The 17,873-nt window shown below is 38.6% G+C and overlaps 1 protein-coding gene across 1 annotated transcript; it reads right to left on the bottom strand.

Annotated features, from left to right (window-relative positions):
• Positions 1 to 9,637: 9,637 nt before the first annotated feature.
• Positions 9,638 to 16,102, bottom strand: C2H9orf57 (chromosome 2 C9orf57 homolog). The gene is made up of 3 exons (XM_069573716.1): positions 16,081 to 16,102; positions 13,395 to 13,517; positions 9,638 to 9,762 (listed from the first exon to the last, which is right to left on the bottom strand). Exons 1-3 carry the CDS (start codon positions 16,100 to 16,102, stop codon positions 9,638 to 9,640), a joined length of 270 nt encoding a protein of 89 aa, XP_069429817.1.
• Between the last annotated feature and the right edge of the window lie 1,771 nt (positions 16,103 to 17,873).

Below are 17,873 nucleotides of genomic sequence, written 5' to 3'. Positions count from 1 at the left end.
CAAATACTCTCTCCTCCCCATCTCACAGTGATATTTCTGTTATCAACTTCATTCTCTCTCCTTGCACGCTGGTGTCTTTCACAAACAGGAAACACCTCTGCTAACAAGCTACATGTTTTCCATCCCATTGTACAAACAGTGACGCTCCCTTTCATTTAGTTTAAAAATTTCAAGCCAGAACTCCCATTGGCCTGTTTGGGTCCTATACCTAATCCAGAAACAGTAACAGTGTTCAGAGGGTAGAGTAAAACACAGGTATTTTCTGTGGAAGCACTTTGGTTGCAGTGTGGGGCTGAGGCCCAGTTCCCAAAAAAGGGTGAAGAAGTGCTAGCCAGATAACACCCAGTAGGCTGACACAGTCCCTTGTTATTAGAGGAGAGGCAAACTCCTGGCGTGCTCCAAGACCCTGCCATGGCTGGCCTTGCTGCTTTTTCAGTTCAGCATGGGTCTTCCCCCTCCACCCTAGCTTTATTGAGATACTGTTGACTTACAACATCTGTGAGCTGAAGGTAGACAGTGTGCTGATTAGATACATGTTTATAGTGTCAGACTTAATTTTTTTAGGCTCCCAAATCACTGCAGGTGGTGACTGCAGCCATGAAATTAAAAGACGCTTACTCCTTGGAAGGAAAGTTATGACCAACCTAGACAGCATATTCAAAAGCAGAGACATTACTTTGCCAACAAAGGTCCATCTAGTCAAGGCTATGGTTTTTCCAGTAGTCATATATGGATGTGAGAGTTGGACTATGAAGAAAGCTGAGTGCCGAAAAATTGATGCTTTTGAACTATGGTGTTGGAGAAGACTCTTGAGAGTCCCTTGGACTGCAAAGAGATCCAACCAGTCCATCCTAAAGGAGATCAGTCCTGGGTGTTCTTTGGAAGGACTGATGCTAAAGCTGAAACTCCAATACTTTGGCCACATCATGCGAAGAGTTGACTCATTGAAAAGACTCTGATGCTGGGAGGGATTGGGGCAGGAGGAGAAGGGGATGACAGAGGATGAGATGGCTGGACGGCATCACCGACTCAATGGACATGAGTTTGGGTGAACTCTGGGAGTTGGTGATGGACAGGGAGGCCTGGCGTGCTGTAGTTCATGGGGTCACAAAGAGTCAGACACAACTGAGCTACTGAACTGAACTAAACTGATATAAGGCAAATGATCACCATAATAAGGTTTGTTAACATCTTCTTCCTTTCACATAGTTACATTTTTTTTTTTCACGTAGGTGGTGATAACATTTAAGATCTACTCCCTTAAAAACATTCAGGTATATAATACAGTATTAATAATTATATAATAGCATGCTGTGCATTTGATCCCCTATCTTATTTATCTCGTAGCTGGGAAGCAGCATGAATCTTGATCTCTCAATCTGGCACCAGGCCTCCTGAGCTCTGCTTATGCCTCAAAGATCCTGGTGCATGTTAATCCCTGTATTTGAAATCTGTATCAATTAGCTCTCTAGGGAAAGAGAACCAATATGATGTATATGGAGAGAGATTTATTTTGAAGGGGTTGACTCATGCAGTTATGGGGACAGGCAAGTCCAAAATCTGGCAGGTTGGAAACCCAGGGGACAGTTACAATTCGAATTGGAGGCCACCTTCTGGCAGAATTTCTCCTTGGGGGAAGTCCATCTTTTTATAATAAGGCCTTCAACTATTTAGACGAGACCCTCCTGCATTATGCAGGTTAATCTGTTTTATGCAAAGTCTACTGATTTAAATATTAGTTCCACCTAAAAAAATACCTTCACAGAAACACCTAGCATCGTAATTGACCAGATCTGGATACTGTGGCCTAGACAAGTTGACACATAAAATTAACCTTCAGAGAATGTTTTCCCTCCAACCTCCCAGCTCTTCTGACTGATTCCGATCTTTCAGATTTTAGCTTAGTCATACCTCCTTTGAGAGTCTTTTGTGATCAACATTGGAGTAGGTACCTTTCTTTGGAACTCTACATATCAGCCTGTATTTATTAATATGACAGACTTACTATATTACAAATGCCAATTTTTGTGGTCTCTTCACTTGCACGAGGAGTAACTGCATGAACATCAAAATTATTTTCTCTTGGGTCTTTATGACTTGCATTGTTGTACCTGACATGTTAGGAATTGCTTAGTAAATATTTATCAGATTAAGGAATTCTGTGTGCTTCAAAAGCTTCAAATTTCTACCCTGATTGGCTACATCTTCTTTCTCTCTCTTCCTGGTCTGTAACTAGATCTGTAACTTGACCTGGCACTACACTTTTGGCCTAAGGCTCTGAATTTTAGTGTGTTAATTTTTAAATGATTGTGCAATTAATTCAACAACACAGGCATGTAGTGTCACTAAGTTTAACAACTAGTTAGCAGGAACAATTAGCTAAAACATGAAACTATCAGATGGCAAGTGTTATCAATAACACCCATATTGAAGCCAAGAATATGCATTGCAAAGTTAATTTGAGAGTATGTTTTAGGCTTGCCCTGGCACCAAAATGCATAATTACAACGCTTCTGGGAGAGCCACTCTACACAATCATTTCTGATGGCAACTCTATTAACTAAACTCAGTAAGTGTGGGGATGATAAGGCATAGAATGTATTCATACCAAGAAGTATGGGAAGGACAGATTATGGACCTGCCTTTCTGTATTTGTTCTGCTATTTGAAGCATTAGGATATGAGGTTCAGCCAGAAAAGTTTGAAGAATTACTTCCTGGTGGTAAGATGCAAAGATCAAGGAAATATGCAAATATGACAAACGTGTCCACCAGGTCAGCCACCTCTAATGCCTTCACTTGTAGAATATGCAGCCATATGGGTCTGCCACTGGGAGAGAGCGTGTGGGCTACGGTAGACAGTCAGAGCTATAAAGACCCCAAGTATTTTACTGTATCTCTGACATCATACTAATACATCAGCCTGGAGTTTTAGCCATAAAGATATTAGCACATGAAGTTCTTCACTGCAGAAAATAAAAATTTTAGAGAGGGCTCCCTGTTTATGTAGCTTATAATATTCAGCACTTCAGATTTTGCTCCATCATTATATAACTGAATATTTCTTCCTATCCAAAGTCTTGGTCAGAGTCAAGAGTTGCTTATGGAGCTCAGAGTTCGATCATCAACCATACCATTGAGGTTGATGTCTGTCTTTGCTTCTGTACTTCCTTCAAAGATATTAAGTCTCATTTCTCAGAGACCCACTGTTGCTGCTGCTGCTAAGTCGCTTCAGTTGTGTCCAACTCTGCGCGACCCCATAAGCAGCAGCCCACCAAGCTCCTCTGTCCCTGGGATTCTCCAGGCAAGAATACTGGAGTGGGTTGCCATTTCCTTCTTCAATGCATGCATGCATGCTAAGTCACTTCCGTTATGTCTGACTCTGTGGAGCCCATGGACAGCAGCCCACCAGGCTCCTCTGTCCATGGAATTCTCTTGGCAAGAATACTGGAGTGGGTTGCCATTTCCTTCTCCTCAGAGACCTGCAGCATATGCTAAGGAGTCGGGGTCATATTCTCCCAGAGGCTCAATTTACTGTCCACCTATGTGCTTCTCCCCAGGGCTGGCATTTGTGGAGGGGTGAAGGTCATATGGACATCACAGGAAGGCCCCCCTCTGCCACCTCTCAGCTATGTGGGGAGTCTCAGACTCCTCATCCATAGAGTGGGGAAAATAGCGATGGCCATATTGATTATAAAAATTGTGCTTTTAATAATGAGTAAATAAAATAATAAAATGTGTGCTCTCTAGAACTTCAGAAGACCTTGTAACTGACATTGCCAGCAGTGTTATCATCCCTCCTTTGCTAATATAATCATGTTCATCTCTTCTCTGCCACGTCCTCCAGATGCCCCCAATTTATCTAATGCAGAGTTTTCCTTTAAATGAATTAAGAGGCATTAACCCCTGAGGTTTCTATTTCAGCTGCAGAAAGAAAATATAATCAACAAGGAAGCCATCCTGGGATTCAGAGGATCAAGGGAAGTCTATAGATTTATTAGCACTTCAGTCTAATGTCTTATAAATAGATTAAAATCAGGCTAATCTGGTATCACTTTGTTTCTAGGTATGGGTGATAGGAAAAAAATAACTTTGTTAGCTGAAGAAATCTTGAATGGATAGGGACTTGAGTGGGAGGTGTAAAATGAAAAGAGGCGATTGCATGGTTCTAGGCCATCTGTGTGTTTCGAGGGAAATTATCACTGAGGAATCATTAGAATGAAAGGAAGACAATATGACACAAGATGCTGCTCTTGAAATCAGATCCCATGTAAACCAAGTATTGGGCGTGTCAGCCTTGGGAGAAGGGAGATGCCACAGCACTCCTCACACAATCGAACATGTTTCCCACGGCTGCTTTAACAAGAACACAGGTTATTTTACCTTTTCGGAAGTCACCAGTCTAAAATGCATCCACAGGGCTGCATTTCTTCGGAGGCGCTAGGAGACACTACATCCTTGACTTTTCCAGCTTCTAGAGGTCACCCACATCCCTTGGCTTGTTTCCCCTCTCATCCATCTTCAAAGACAGCAGCAAAGCAGCTTCAGATCTCTCTGACTCTGCTTCCACCATCACATCTTCTCTGACTCTGACCTTCCCGCTTCCTTCTTAGCAAAGACCCTTGTGATGACAATATCGGGGACCACCCAGTTAATACCAGATAATCTCCTTATTTCAAAATCTATGAGCATATGAGCAAAGTCACTTTTGCCCCATCAGTAAAATATTCATAGTTTCCAGGGATTAGAACATGGACTTCTTTGAGGTTATTACTCAATGTACCAATTCAAGGATAGGAAAGTTATTTTTGTTCCCATGGTGATTTTTGGATCAAATTGACACACAGCTAAACTGCTTCAGTGATGGTTAGTGTTGTCATGGTTTGCATTTCTCCTTCAATTTCATGGATAATACAAAGCCAAGTGAGTATTGGTCATATATTCAGAGACTATCTCATGGCCTGTATTCAGCACCAAGTCTTATTTTTAATGTAAGGAAACAGTAGCAAAGAGGTGTTAGTTAATGTTGAGTTGTGTAAAAGTATGCCTTGTTTTATTGTGCTTTTCTTTACTGTAGTTCAGAGTATTGCATTTTTTATAAATGGAAGATTTGTAACAACTGCATTGAGCATCTATCAGTGCTACTTTATTCCTTTTAACAGCATTTGCTGACTTTATGTCTCTGTGTCACATTTTGGTAATTATTGCAATACTTCAAACATTTTCATCACTTTTATATTTGTTTTGGTGATCTGTGGTCAGTGATCTTTGATGTTACTGTTGTAATTATTTTAGGTGCTATGAATCATACCCATTTAAGATGGGTGAACTTAACTGATAGGTGTCTGTATTCTGACTGCTCCATTGAATGGCTATTCCCTCATCTTTCTCCAACTCCTCAGGCCTCTGTATTCCATTAGACACAAAAATCTTGAAATTAGGCCAATTAATAACTCTATAGGGACTTCCCTGGTGGTCCAGAGGTTAAAAATCAGACTTTCAATGCAGGGAATACAGATTCAATTCCTGGTCAGGGAACTAAGATCCCACATGTCACAGGGCAACTCACCTCAAGTGCTACAACTAGAAAATCCTGAACCCCACAACTAAGACCTGACACAGCCAAATAAATAGATTAATAATAAAAAATAATAAAATACTAAAACAGAACAAAAACCCCTCTAGACTGGCCTCTAAGTGTTCAAGTGAAGGGGAAGTCACATGTCTGTACTTTAGGTCAAATGCTAGAGATGAGTAAGTTTAGTGAGGAATACCAGCCAAGAGGCTGAAAGCTAGGTCTCTTGCATCAAACAGTTAGACAAGTTGTGAATGCAAATTTCTTGAAGCAAATTATAAGTGCTAGTCCAGTGAACACATGAATGATAAGAAAGTGAAATAGCCTTAATGTTGTTATAGAAAAAGTTGTAGTGGTCTGAAGAGGAGAGCAAACCAGCTGTAATATTCCCTTAAGCCAAAGTCTAATCCAGAGCAAGGCCCTAACTCTTCAGTTCTATGAAGGATAAGAGAGGTGAGGAAGCTGCAGGATAGTTTGGAACTGGCAGAGGTTGGTCTGTGAGGTTTAAGAAGCCATCTCCATAACATAGAAATGCAAGATGAAGCAGCAAGTTATCCAGATCTAGCTAAGATAATTTGGAGAAGGTGATGGCACCCCACTCCAGCACTCTTGCCTGGAAATCCCATGGATGGAGGAGGCTGGTGGGCTGCAGTCCATAGGGTTGCGAAGAGTTGGACATGACTGAGCAACTTCACTTTCACTTTTCACTTTCATGCATTGGAGAAGGAAATGGCAACGCAACTCCAGTGTTCTTGCCTGGAGAATCCCAGGGACAGGGGAGCCTGGTGGGCTGCTGTCTATGGGGTTGCACAGAGTCAGACACGACCAAAGTGACTTAGCAGCAGTAGCAGCTAAGATAATGAAGGTGACTACAAACAAAACATTTTCAGTGTAGATGAAACAACCTTATATTGAAAGAAGATACCATCTAGGACTTTCATAGTTAGACAGGAGAAGACAATACCTAGCTTCAAAGCTTCAAAGGACAGGCTGACTCTCTTGTTAGGGGCTAATGTAGCTGGTGACTTGAAGTTGAAGCTAATGCTTATTTACCATTTTGAAAACCCTAGGGCCCTTAAGAATTATGCTCAATCTATTCTACCTGTTCCCTAGGAACAGAACAACAAAACCTGACAGTATATCTGTTTACAACAGTTAGCTTAATATTTTAAGCCTACTACGGAGACCTACTACTCAAAAAAAGATTCCTCTCAAAAGTTTTTATTACTGTTCATTGACAGTGCACCTTGCTGAGCAAGAGCTCTGATGAAGACGTAGAGTGTAATTAATGTTGTTTTCTACGTGCTAGCACAACATCCATTCTGTAGCCCACGGTTCAAAGAGTAATTTTAACTTTCAAGTCTTCTTATTTAAGAAATATATTTCATAAGGCTACAGCTGGCATAGACAGTGATTCCTCTGATGAATTTGGGAAAAGTCAGCTGAAAATCTTCTGGAAAGAATTCACCATTCTAGATGCCATTAAGAACATTTATGATTCATGGAAAAAGGTCAAAATATCAACATCAATAGGAGTTTGGAAAGAGGTTGATTCCAGCCCTCCTGGATGACTTGGAGGGCTAAATGCCAGACGTAAGTGGAGGAAGTAATGGCATATGTGGTGAAAATACCAAGAGAACTAGAATTAGACTGAAGATGACTGAATTGTGGCAATCTCATGATAAGACTTTAAGGGATGAAGAGTTGCTTCTTATGAATGAGCAAAGAGGGGTTTCTTAGGATGGAAACAACTCCTGGTGAAGATACTGTGAAGACTATTGAAATGACACCAAAGTACTTAGAATATTATATACACTGAATTGATAAAGCAGTGGCAGAGTCTGAGAGGATCGACTTCAGCCTGGGTAAAATTCTGTGGGTAAAATTCTGTCAAACAGCATTGCATCCTATAGAGAAATCATTTGTGAAAGGAAGAGTCAATTCATGTGGAAGACTTTATTGTTTTCTTATTTTAGGAAATTGCCGCAGTCACTCCAGTCTATAGCAACCACCATCCAGCAGCTATCAGCATGGAGGCAAGATCCTCTACTATTAAAAAGATTACAACTTGCTGAAGGCTCAGATGATGGTTAGCATTTTTTGACAATAAAGAATTTAATTAAGGGGTGTGTTTTTTTTGACATAATGTTATTGTACACTTAATGGACCACAGGGTAGTGTAAATACAACTTTTATGTGCACTGGGACATCAAAACATTCATGTGACTCTCTATATTGCAATATTTGCTTTAGTGGCAGTCCAGAACTGAATCCACAATATCTCTGAGGTATGCCTATAATGTTAGAACTTGAAGGGATCTGAGAGATTGTGTGATTCAGTCCTATTCATCTTATACATGAGGAGAATGAGGTGCAGAGAGACCAAAGAGACTTGCCGAGGTTATCGGCTAATTAGTAACACAAAATAGTAACACCTGCACCTGCTTCCTAGTTGTTATTTTTTTAGGCAAAACATTCTTTGACATAAATCACAGAAATATCTTTTTGGATCTACTTCTTTTAGAGTAATAAAAAGAAAAACAAATATGAACAAATGGGACCTAATTAAACTGAGACCCTTTTGCGGAGCAAAGGAAACCATAAATAAAACAAAAAAACCCCACAGAACAGGAGAAAATATTTGCAAATGATGCAACTGACAAGGGATTAAACACAGCTCAGTATCAAAAAGCAAGCAACCTCTCATTCCATCACTTGGGTTGTGAATTAAGCTTGGGAAGCCCTCTGGAATTAGTCACTGATTATCTGATCTTGTCATTCTCCTCCCTACCCCCCACACCACCTGCCAGTTTATTTATAAACTGGGTAAACAGCATTACTTACATTAAAGAAAAAGTAAAATCTCCATGAAATTCACTGATTTAGGATAACCACTGGTTACCAATGTAGCTGATTCATAGAGTGATAGAATAATAACAAATGGATTTAAGTTTTAGGATGAACAAATTTTTTTTGTGGTTTCAAAAATGTGGTCTAAGGAATATAGGTAAAATGAGTGTAGAGGAAGATATCTAGTTTCCTTGGGATTATTTTTTTAATGCTTTTTTTACTTCAAAGTTTATAGAAAAGCATTTGTTAAAGGCCCACTGTGTATAAGATGTTGCCCTAAGTTCTGAGAAAAAAAAATAGCATAAGAAGGTTTTATTGAGATTTATTATTTATCACTTAAATGTGTCAAACTCCTGGAAATACAGAGAAAAATAACTTTAAATTTTAAAACACAATAATCTTGAAATTGCAAAAGTAGGGCATTGAATGAGAATAATTGACTATGTGGCACATTAAAAAAATGCAAATTTCAGTTCAAAGTATATTTATAAACCTTTAAAATTTCTTGTGCAGGGAAACCCATTTCCCTGCTTCAGTTCAATTGCTTAATCTGCCAAAATTAGATTAGCCAAAGCACTAATGTGTGGTTGAAGTATGGAAATCCAAAATTTTGACAAATTTTAACACAGATGAGAAAAATAAGTACCAACCCTTGCACCTGCCTGAAACCTTTGCCGTTTGAGTTCATAGTTCTTACCCCTGGTTTGCTGATTCCCAGCTTATTTTTACTACAGTATTTGTTAAATCAGTTTCTCTTGTGCAATAAATTGACCTGAAAGAGTAAGGCAGTTTGCTTTGGAAACCAGATGAACACTTTCAAGTCACTTGGTATCTTGTGATACAACTCATTCGTAACTTTTTTTGGAGTATGGAAATATTTAGGAAAATTAGTAAAGTAGATATCACATGCATAATTTGACTCAGAGAGTCACTCACATTTTTGCTTTTTGGCTTTGAAATCACTGGAAGGAGAAATAAACAGAAAGAGGAGAGAGGAGAAAATGGTGTAGGAACGGATGTTTCTGAGATGAGATGGGTGTAGTGGCTGAGAAGCTGGGCACATTAAAAGCCTTGGTTTCAGACCATAGCTCCTACAACCTGCAGGTCTGAGGCTTTTGCAGAGGGCTGATGGATGGTAGTTGCCATCTTGGGATGACTGGCTCAGGCTTTGAGATTGACTGATCAGTGAACCAATTTAGATACGGGCCCCTGACTCAGAAATTGCACAAAGGACGATAGCAGCAGTGAGTAGAGTAAATTTGATGAGGTGTCAGGATTCTCTGAAAACACTGGTCTTGGCTTTCTGTGCAGCCTTCAATTGAATACCAATGAATTCCACCTGGGGGAAACAAGAGATCATGGTAGAAGAACCCCTTAGAGGGTGCAACTCACCTGGCTTCAGATGCTTCAGATAACTAACAGGTCAGAAAAATAAAAGGGGGAAAAATATTCATCTCTACCATTTTTCTAGATGCCACATATAAGGGATATTATACGATATTTGTTTTTCTCTTTCTGACTTCACTCTATATGACAGTGTCTAGGTCTAACTACATTTCAGCAGACAGCACTGTTTCCTTCCTTTTTATGGCATATATACACTGCTGCTGCTGCTGCTGCTAAGTCGCTTCAGTCGTGTCCGACTCTGTGCGACCCCATAGACGGCAGCCCACCAGGCTCCCCTGTCCCTGGGATTCTCCAGGCAAGAACACTGGAGTGGGTTGCCATTTCCTTCTCCACATATATACATTACTATGTATAAAACAGATAACTGAGAACTGACTGTATAGCACAGGGAACTCTATACTCAGTGTTCGATGATGACCTACATTGGAAGGATATTTTAAAAAGAGGGGATATATATATATATAGAACTGATTCACTTTGTTGTCCAGCAGAAACTAAGACAACATTGTAAAGCAACTATTCTCCAATTAAAAAAAAAAAACAAAACAATAACAACAAAGGAAAACAAAGTGGAAGCTCTAGATCTATGAGAATACAATCATCTTGCCTTTTAAGAACTCCCACCTAAAGTTATTCTAGTTGGGTACATTACAATACAAAGCTTTGGAACTGTGAAACAAAATAGCTTTCAAACTCAGTGGGCAAAAGCTATGCAATTGCCTTTCACTATGTAGAAGTTTCTGAAATGTTGGCTGTTTGGAGACTTCCTAATAATCATCCCTCAGTTTTACCCAGGTCATGAGCTATTCAAAGGGCTGAATCCACATAAGAGTTGTTTAAATGTGTAAGTGCTTCTTAGGAATGGAGGCATGTCCTTGACCTCATTTAATTTTACCCCAATTATAAGTAGTAATACATGTTCACTGTAGAAAATGTGGAAAATACACAGAAGTACAAAGTAAGTGACAGTACTGTCTAGTAACTCCCCCAGTTGTATGGGGGAGAACACCAAAAACATTTCTCTAAAGGCAGCAAAACATATGACTCTTTGGAAATTTGAGAAAACAGCAGTCTTTTTCAATTGGGAGTAATTTTGCTCCCCAACCTAAAGACATTAGATAATGCCCAGAACCACTTTTTATTATTGAATTTTAGGAATGACATATATATTTTGAAAATGAATCCTTTATCAAATATTATTCCAGTTTTTGACTTTTCATTCTTCTAACAGAATATCTTTCTCATTAAAAAATTTTTTTTGGCTATACCACATGGCTTACCCCAATAAGGGATCAAACCCACACCCTCTGCACTGGAAGGCCAAGTCTTAACTGCTGGGCTGCCAGGGACATCCCCAGAAACATGTTTATTGTTACAACTTAGAAGATATTACCAGGATGAAGTGAGTATAAGCCAGCGATGTGCTAACCATCCTACAAAATAACCCTATATAACAAAGAATTATCCTGTGAAAGTGTCAATAGAGTTGAAAAATTGTTGATAAAACCATCAAAAGCCTAAGTTCCAATTGTATTTGTTTTGTGTCAGTGTGAAATGGCAGACTTTACATGTTAGAAAACTGTTCTTCCTTGGTGAGGTTTGAGGTGAAGTCGCTCAGTCGTGTCCAACTCTTTGCGATCCCATGGACTGTAACCTACTAGGCTTCTCTGTCCATGGGATTCTCCAGGCCAGAATACTGGAGTTGATTGCCATTTCCTTCTGCAGGGGATCTTCCCAACCCAGGGATCGAACCCGGGTCTCCCGCATTGGAGGCAGACGCTTTAACCTCTGAGCCACAACATTGTAATTATTCTAGGTCCTTGACCCAACCTATAGATATATATTGTCAAGATTTTGCTGTATAAGCTTCCAGGCTTTTATGTGCAGAGTTTTTATGATAAGCTGACTAGAGGTCTACCTGTACATATTCAGGAAGAGAAGAGCAGTCACTGAAAGCTAATATTTCAGGACTCTGGGGGTAGAGGGGCTTGGCTCCTTTCCTCTTTGATAAGGAAGGGGCTCTTGATTGGCACAGGTGAGAGTCAGAGGGAACTTGTAATTCAGAGAGGGGATGAAGGTACATCAGTTGGACAAAGCTCAAATAACCCTATTAAAACCAGCATCCCAGCAGATATTACCTCAGATTCTCTTCCTCTCTCTCAACTGACTTTGATTTCCTCTCATTTTTTCCTCCATTATCTCATTTTTTCTCTCATTATCTCATTTTTCTCTTCCATTATCATAGAGAATTTGAGCATTTTGCTTTGTGGATTTTTATATACAAGTGGTATACTACACATACTGTTTTGCCCCTGACTTTTTTTCTGCCCAACAATTTCAAAAATATTTTTTAATGCTAACAGAGGGATCTGTTCATTCTAAGTATTGCATAGCACTCTATGAACTGAATATATCATAGTTTAACAGTTACCTATAGACATTTAGATAATTTCTGTTACTGTCCTATTAAACATAATGTTGCAATTACCTTGATACATGCTTTTTTGTGTTACATGTATTTCTCTGCAGTAGATTCCAAGAAATGAATTGCTTTGTAGAAAACTGAGCTCATTTAAAATTTTAACTGAAATTCACAAATTGTCTTAAAAAAGCCAAACCAATCTAAACTGTCATTAGAAAATGTATGAGTTCCCATTTTCCCTTAAAGTCACTAACACTTGATATTACAAAACTCTTGTAATTTTTAGCAATCTGATGGGTTAAAACTAATATTTTTGTAATTTGAATTTCTTTGATATTTACTCTTAGGTTGAGCAGCTTTTCATGTTTTTAGGGTAAGTCATATATATCTCCTCTTCTGAAAATTACCTTTATATCTCCTTTAACAATTTTGTTTCTTTTTGATTGTTGGTCTTTGAAAAAATTAGTTTTTTAGAAGTTATTTATTCTGGGCAGATATTAATATTTTTTCTGTTATTTACCTCCAATTATTTTCACTCAGTTTAGCCCTCATCTTTTTAATTTTGGGGTTATCATTCATTTCATAAATTTTAAAATATTGATATATTCAAATCTATCTATTATTTCCTTTATAATCTTGCCTTTTGGATGTTAAGGAAGCCTCCTTTCTTTTAAGCTTAAAATATATCCTCCAATATTTTCTTCTAGTTTTCATCATTTGGGTTTTTGTTTCTTTCTTTAATTCATGTGGACAAGGTTGGGTTTCTGGACATGAAACCTATGTGATTGCACAGAGCCCTACACTTAGAAGGAAATTATGTATTAATTTTTTGTGAGGATGTGAATGAGGCAGTATATAGATTTCTTTAGGAATGCATGCTCTGGAGTTAAACACTCACATGTGAATTAGACAGTACTGCTTAACTGTGTAACATCATGTAAATTTCTGCTCAGATTTCTCATTCTTAAATTGGGAATAGGGACAAGATCCAGCTCAAATCATTGTTTTATTGATGTGATGTAATCCAGGTAAATCCCTTAGTAAAGCATCTAACATGTAGTAAATGCTCATTCAATGTTTGCTCTTACGTCAGCTTTCCTGTGCTCATTTTAATTAAAGATTTTTAAAGTGTCATGACTTACCTTTAATAAGGACCTCTTTTATACAGTACTGTCCAGGTTTTGTTCTGCAGGTTCCAAAGTCCAAAAGACATCCATGAAAGGGGATTGAGAGGTTGCATTGTCTACAAATCACACCTCCAACAGCTCAAGTACAGGATAGGAAAAATAAGGGGAAAATAGAGATAAGACATCAGAGAGGGAAAAAAAGAGGGAAAAGAATAATCCAAAAATAAAGTAGTGATTTTCAATTTTAAAAAGTAAACGTTTTATAAATTGATTCTAATAACTCATATGCATTTAAAATATTTTATTTTTGGAATTTAATTGGGGGGGCTTTTATAACATATGCAACATTAAAGAAGTGAAAGTGCTCTGAACTAATTAAAAATGAAGCCAGGTGGGCTAAACAACTTGGTTGGTTAAAATAAATTCAGGAACTCAGAGCCTAATTAAATTAAACCAAAGTTATTTGGCCAGAATATTTAATTTCAGCCATATATTCACTGTTACGCCTTTGTTTCAATGTCTAAGGCAGTACATTATATATAGTAGGTTCTCTGTGAGCATTTATTGCTTAATGTTTAGGTTTTGTTGTTGTTTAGTCACTAAGTTGTATCTAACTCTTTTTCAACCCCATGGATTGTAGCCTGCCAGGCTCTTCTGTTCATGGGATTTCCCAGGCAAGAATTTTGAAATGGGTTGCTATTTCCTTCTCCAAGGGATCTTCCTGACCCAGGGATCGAACCCGTGTCTCTTGCACTGGAGGCAGCTTCTTTACCGTTGAGCCACAAGGGAAGCCCTCTTTCTCACATTGGTAGCCTCTAAGTCAGGTTCTGTGCAGGCTGTGAAAATCTGTGTTCATTTTATTTTGGCTTAAAAGAGTTATTTGTTTTGGTTATGTGGAAGTAGCCCAGAGACTCTTGAATTTAGTCAACATAGGGAGATTGGAAGACATTAACTTGAAGATCCCTTTTCAAATCTGACTATGCATCAGATTTACTTAAGCAGTTAAAAGGAACACATTTCCACAGCCTCCACAGCACCTAAGTTAGAATCTATAGGAGGTGGAGCCCAGGAATCTGTATTTTAGGTGCCCAGAAACAGTGGAGGACTTGTGATTTGAATGAATATGTCTGGACCAGTTTTTGAGAAGCACTGGTTCTACCGAATTCAGGAGCTGCCTTTGTAATAACCCCTGCAGGAAGTCTTGGCTTATGATGCAGAGCTCATCATTAAAAAAAAGCTCAGATTGTTAACGGATTCTTCAGAAATTGAACTAAAATTTGTCTTATGTTCATTGTTCCAATCTTTTAATATATGAAAACCATTGCCGTTCCACTCCTATTCACTGATTAACTCCAAAGAAACATTTATGAAATATTTTGTGCAAAATATTTTAAAAATAATCTGTTAAAAAATTATTTATTTAGTGTGCCAGGTTTTAGTTGCAGCATATGGAATCTTCAATCTTCCTTGTGGCATGTGGGATATTTAGTCGTGGCATGTGGGATATTTAGTTGCGCCATGCAAACTCTTAGTCGCAGCATGTAGGACCTAGTTTCCAGGGATGGAACCTGAGCCCCCTGCTTTGGGAGCTTGGAATCTTAGCCACTGGACCACTGGGGAAGTCCTGTGCAATGTGTTTTATAGTTCTGACATATTGGGAGTTGGAAGAGATCACTTTTAATAGAAATTAGTCTGGCTAATGAGGCTGACTAATCTCCGTTGACCACTCTCTCCAGTTTCAAACTCTTCTCAAGACATTTTGGTTTATTTGGTTCACATTAGTACTATCCCTGAGCATGACAAACTTTCAATCTATAATCAATGATCAACCAGCAAATATTTTTTTAAAGAAGTTAGTTTCTTTGATTTGCATTTCTCTAATAATGAGTGATGTTGAGCATCTTTTCATGTGTTTGTTAGCCATCCGTATGTCTTCTTTGGATAAATGTCTATTTAGTTCTTTGGCCCATTTTTTGATTGGGTCGTTTATTTTTCTGGAATTGAGTTGCATAAGTTGCTTGTATACTTTTGAGATTAGTTGTTTGTCAGTTGTTTCATTTGCTATTATTTTCTTGGGGCTGGTGCATGGGGATGACCCAGAGGGATGTTGTGGGGAGGGAGGTGGGAGGGGGGTTCATGTTTGGGATCGCATGTACACCCGTGGTGGATTCATGTCAATGTATGGCAAAACCAGTACAGTATTGTAAAGTAAAATAAAGTAAAAATTAAAATTTAAAAAAAAAAAAAAGAACTTAGTTTCTGCCAAGGAGACTGTTAAGCAATTGACATGCATTAGCCCAGTCATTTCCCACAACTAACCTTTCAGGCAGGTATAGTTTTCGACATTTCACACAAAAGGAAACTGAGGTCATAAAATTTTAAGTAGTTCACTCCAGAGGCAGAGACAGGAGTTAAAAAAGGTCTGTTTGAATCAAAACCCCTTGTTTTGAGCAAATACTCCGTGTCACTGAAGCTGCCTACCTTTGTGAATCCCAAACGTTCTGATGTAACCTTCTTCTTGCTGGAGATTTTGATTCTTCCAAGATTCAGGATCAGTTACCTGCCCAGAGTACTAGAGCTGTTTGCTTCTTCAAGTCACGCCCAAGTGAATTTTCCTCCTGGACTCATGATTTCTCAATTTACAACTTGTCCTTAGAGATCCACTGCATGGCTCAGTGGCCCTGCATGTTGGGGTGCTTACATGATGCCGGATCTTTCTCCATCATGCCTAAGGCCCTTGGACTGTTTTCCTGGATGAGATCTGTTCTAGTTTCTTTCGCTCTCTCCTTCCTTCTGATTCCACACCCAACTTCGATAGCCCTCTTCCTAAAAAATTGGCCCTGATATTCTTTACTGTAACTGAAGACAATGCCTTAACTTTTAGGCTAAGGCCTAAAAGTTGACTGTACTTGTTGACTGTACTTTTTGACTGTACTTGTTGACTGTACTTGTTCCATCACATGACTACTTATCAACATATTCACAGATCCCATATCCTTTCTTCCAGTCTCTTTTTGTCTGAAAATGTATTGTTGGTTTTATAGCTACACATGATACATTCCAATTTGACAACTAAATTCAAAGTTTCAGGTTTTACATTAAGTTAATAGTTTCCTCACATGATTAATTCTGAAGTATGCTACTCTATGACCTTATTGTGGGGAAAACCTAACAGGCTATATTTAATTATTAAAATGCATATTAAAAATATATATGTAATTACTTAAACATTATAAATCACAATGATGGTGAAATTTTTAAAATAACCATCCTTGCTTCATGGGTACTCTTTACTTCAAAGGTACTCCTTACTTCAAAATTTCTATGATGAATCCTTTTCTTTAACCCTCACATCTTTTCTATGTATCCAACAAAATTAATACAATCCCCTGCCTGAATAATTTTTTTCATGATAAAAGCTAGTCTCTTGAAAATTTTCACCTATTCCAGTGTCCCCCTACACATTCTTTACAGAAGAGGAGTATAAAGACTTCAAATACAGCAGAGACCCTAGCAGTTTGAATTTGCTCTTGTACTCTGCAAGGGATAATCAGAACTCTGTTGTGAACTGTATTTAGTAATGAGGGCAGTGTGGGAAGTAGAGACTACAAATGGGTAGTCCAGCAGCTAGACCTGGTTTGTTTAACTTGGGCCATATTTATAAAGGCTTCCTGCCTAGTTTGGTTAGTTCCAGTTTAATGATAGTAATAGCAACTTCTGGGCCACCAGCTCAGTGTACACCAACTCAGTGTAATAGCAACTTCTGGGCCACCATTTCAGTGTACACCAACTCAGTGTAATAGCAACTTCTGGGCCACCAGCTCAGTGTACACCAACTCAGTGTAATAGCAACTTCTGGGCCACCAGCTCAATGTACACCAACTCAGTGTAATAGCAACTTCTGGGCCACCAGCTCAGTGTACACCAACTCAGTGTAATAGCAACTTCTAGGCCACCATCTCAGTACACCAACTCAGTGTACTCATATATAAAATGAGAAATAATAGCACTTAACTCTTAGGATTGTGGCATGGATTCAGTGCATTAATAAAAATATTTAGACCAGTACCTGGTATATAGGAAGTGCTGAATGAATGTTAGCTCCAGGTTTGATCCCTGGGTTGGGAAGATCCCCCAAGGCTACCCACTTCAGTATTCTGGCCTGGAGAAGTCCATGGACTGTTTTACAGTCCAGGGGGTCACAAAGAGTTGGACACGACTGAGCGATTTTCGCTTTCTTATTATTAAGGGTTTACTTAAGCTTTGCTATAAACATCTTAAATACTTATAATTCTGCAATTTCTTGAGTAATTTTTCCTCTGTTTGATTTATGTGTTCTTAATGACTTACCACCTAAGAGGCAGAAAAAGATAAAAGCACCATTGAAGACAGTCCTCATTCTAAGATTTCTAGCCAAAAAGAAGATGGAAGGAAAGACATGTACCACCATTAAATCTTTCCTGGTGAAGCAATAAAGTTGTACATTTGTTAGCT

Source organism: Ovis canadensis, chromosome 2 (assembly GCF_042477335.2).
Source record: "Ovis canadensis isolate MfBH-ARS-UI-01 breed Bighorn chromosome 2, ARS-UI_OviCan_v2, whole genome shotgun sequence".
NCBI classification, from domain to species: domain Eukaryota; kingdom Metazoa; phylum Chordata; class Mammalia; order Artiodactyla; family Bovidae; genus Ovis; species Ovis canadensis.
The sequence above is the reverse complement of the archived record's forward strand: the minus strand, read 5'-3'. Positions and strand labels throughout refer to the sequence as shown.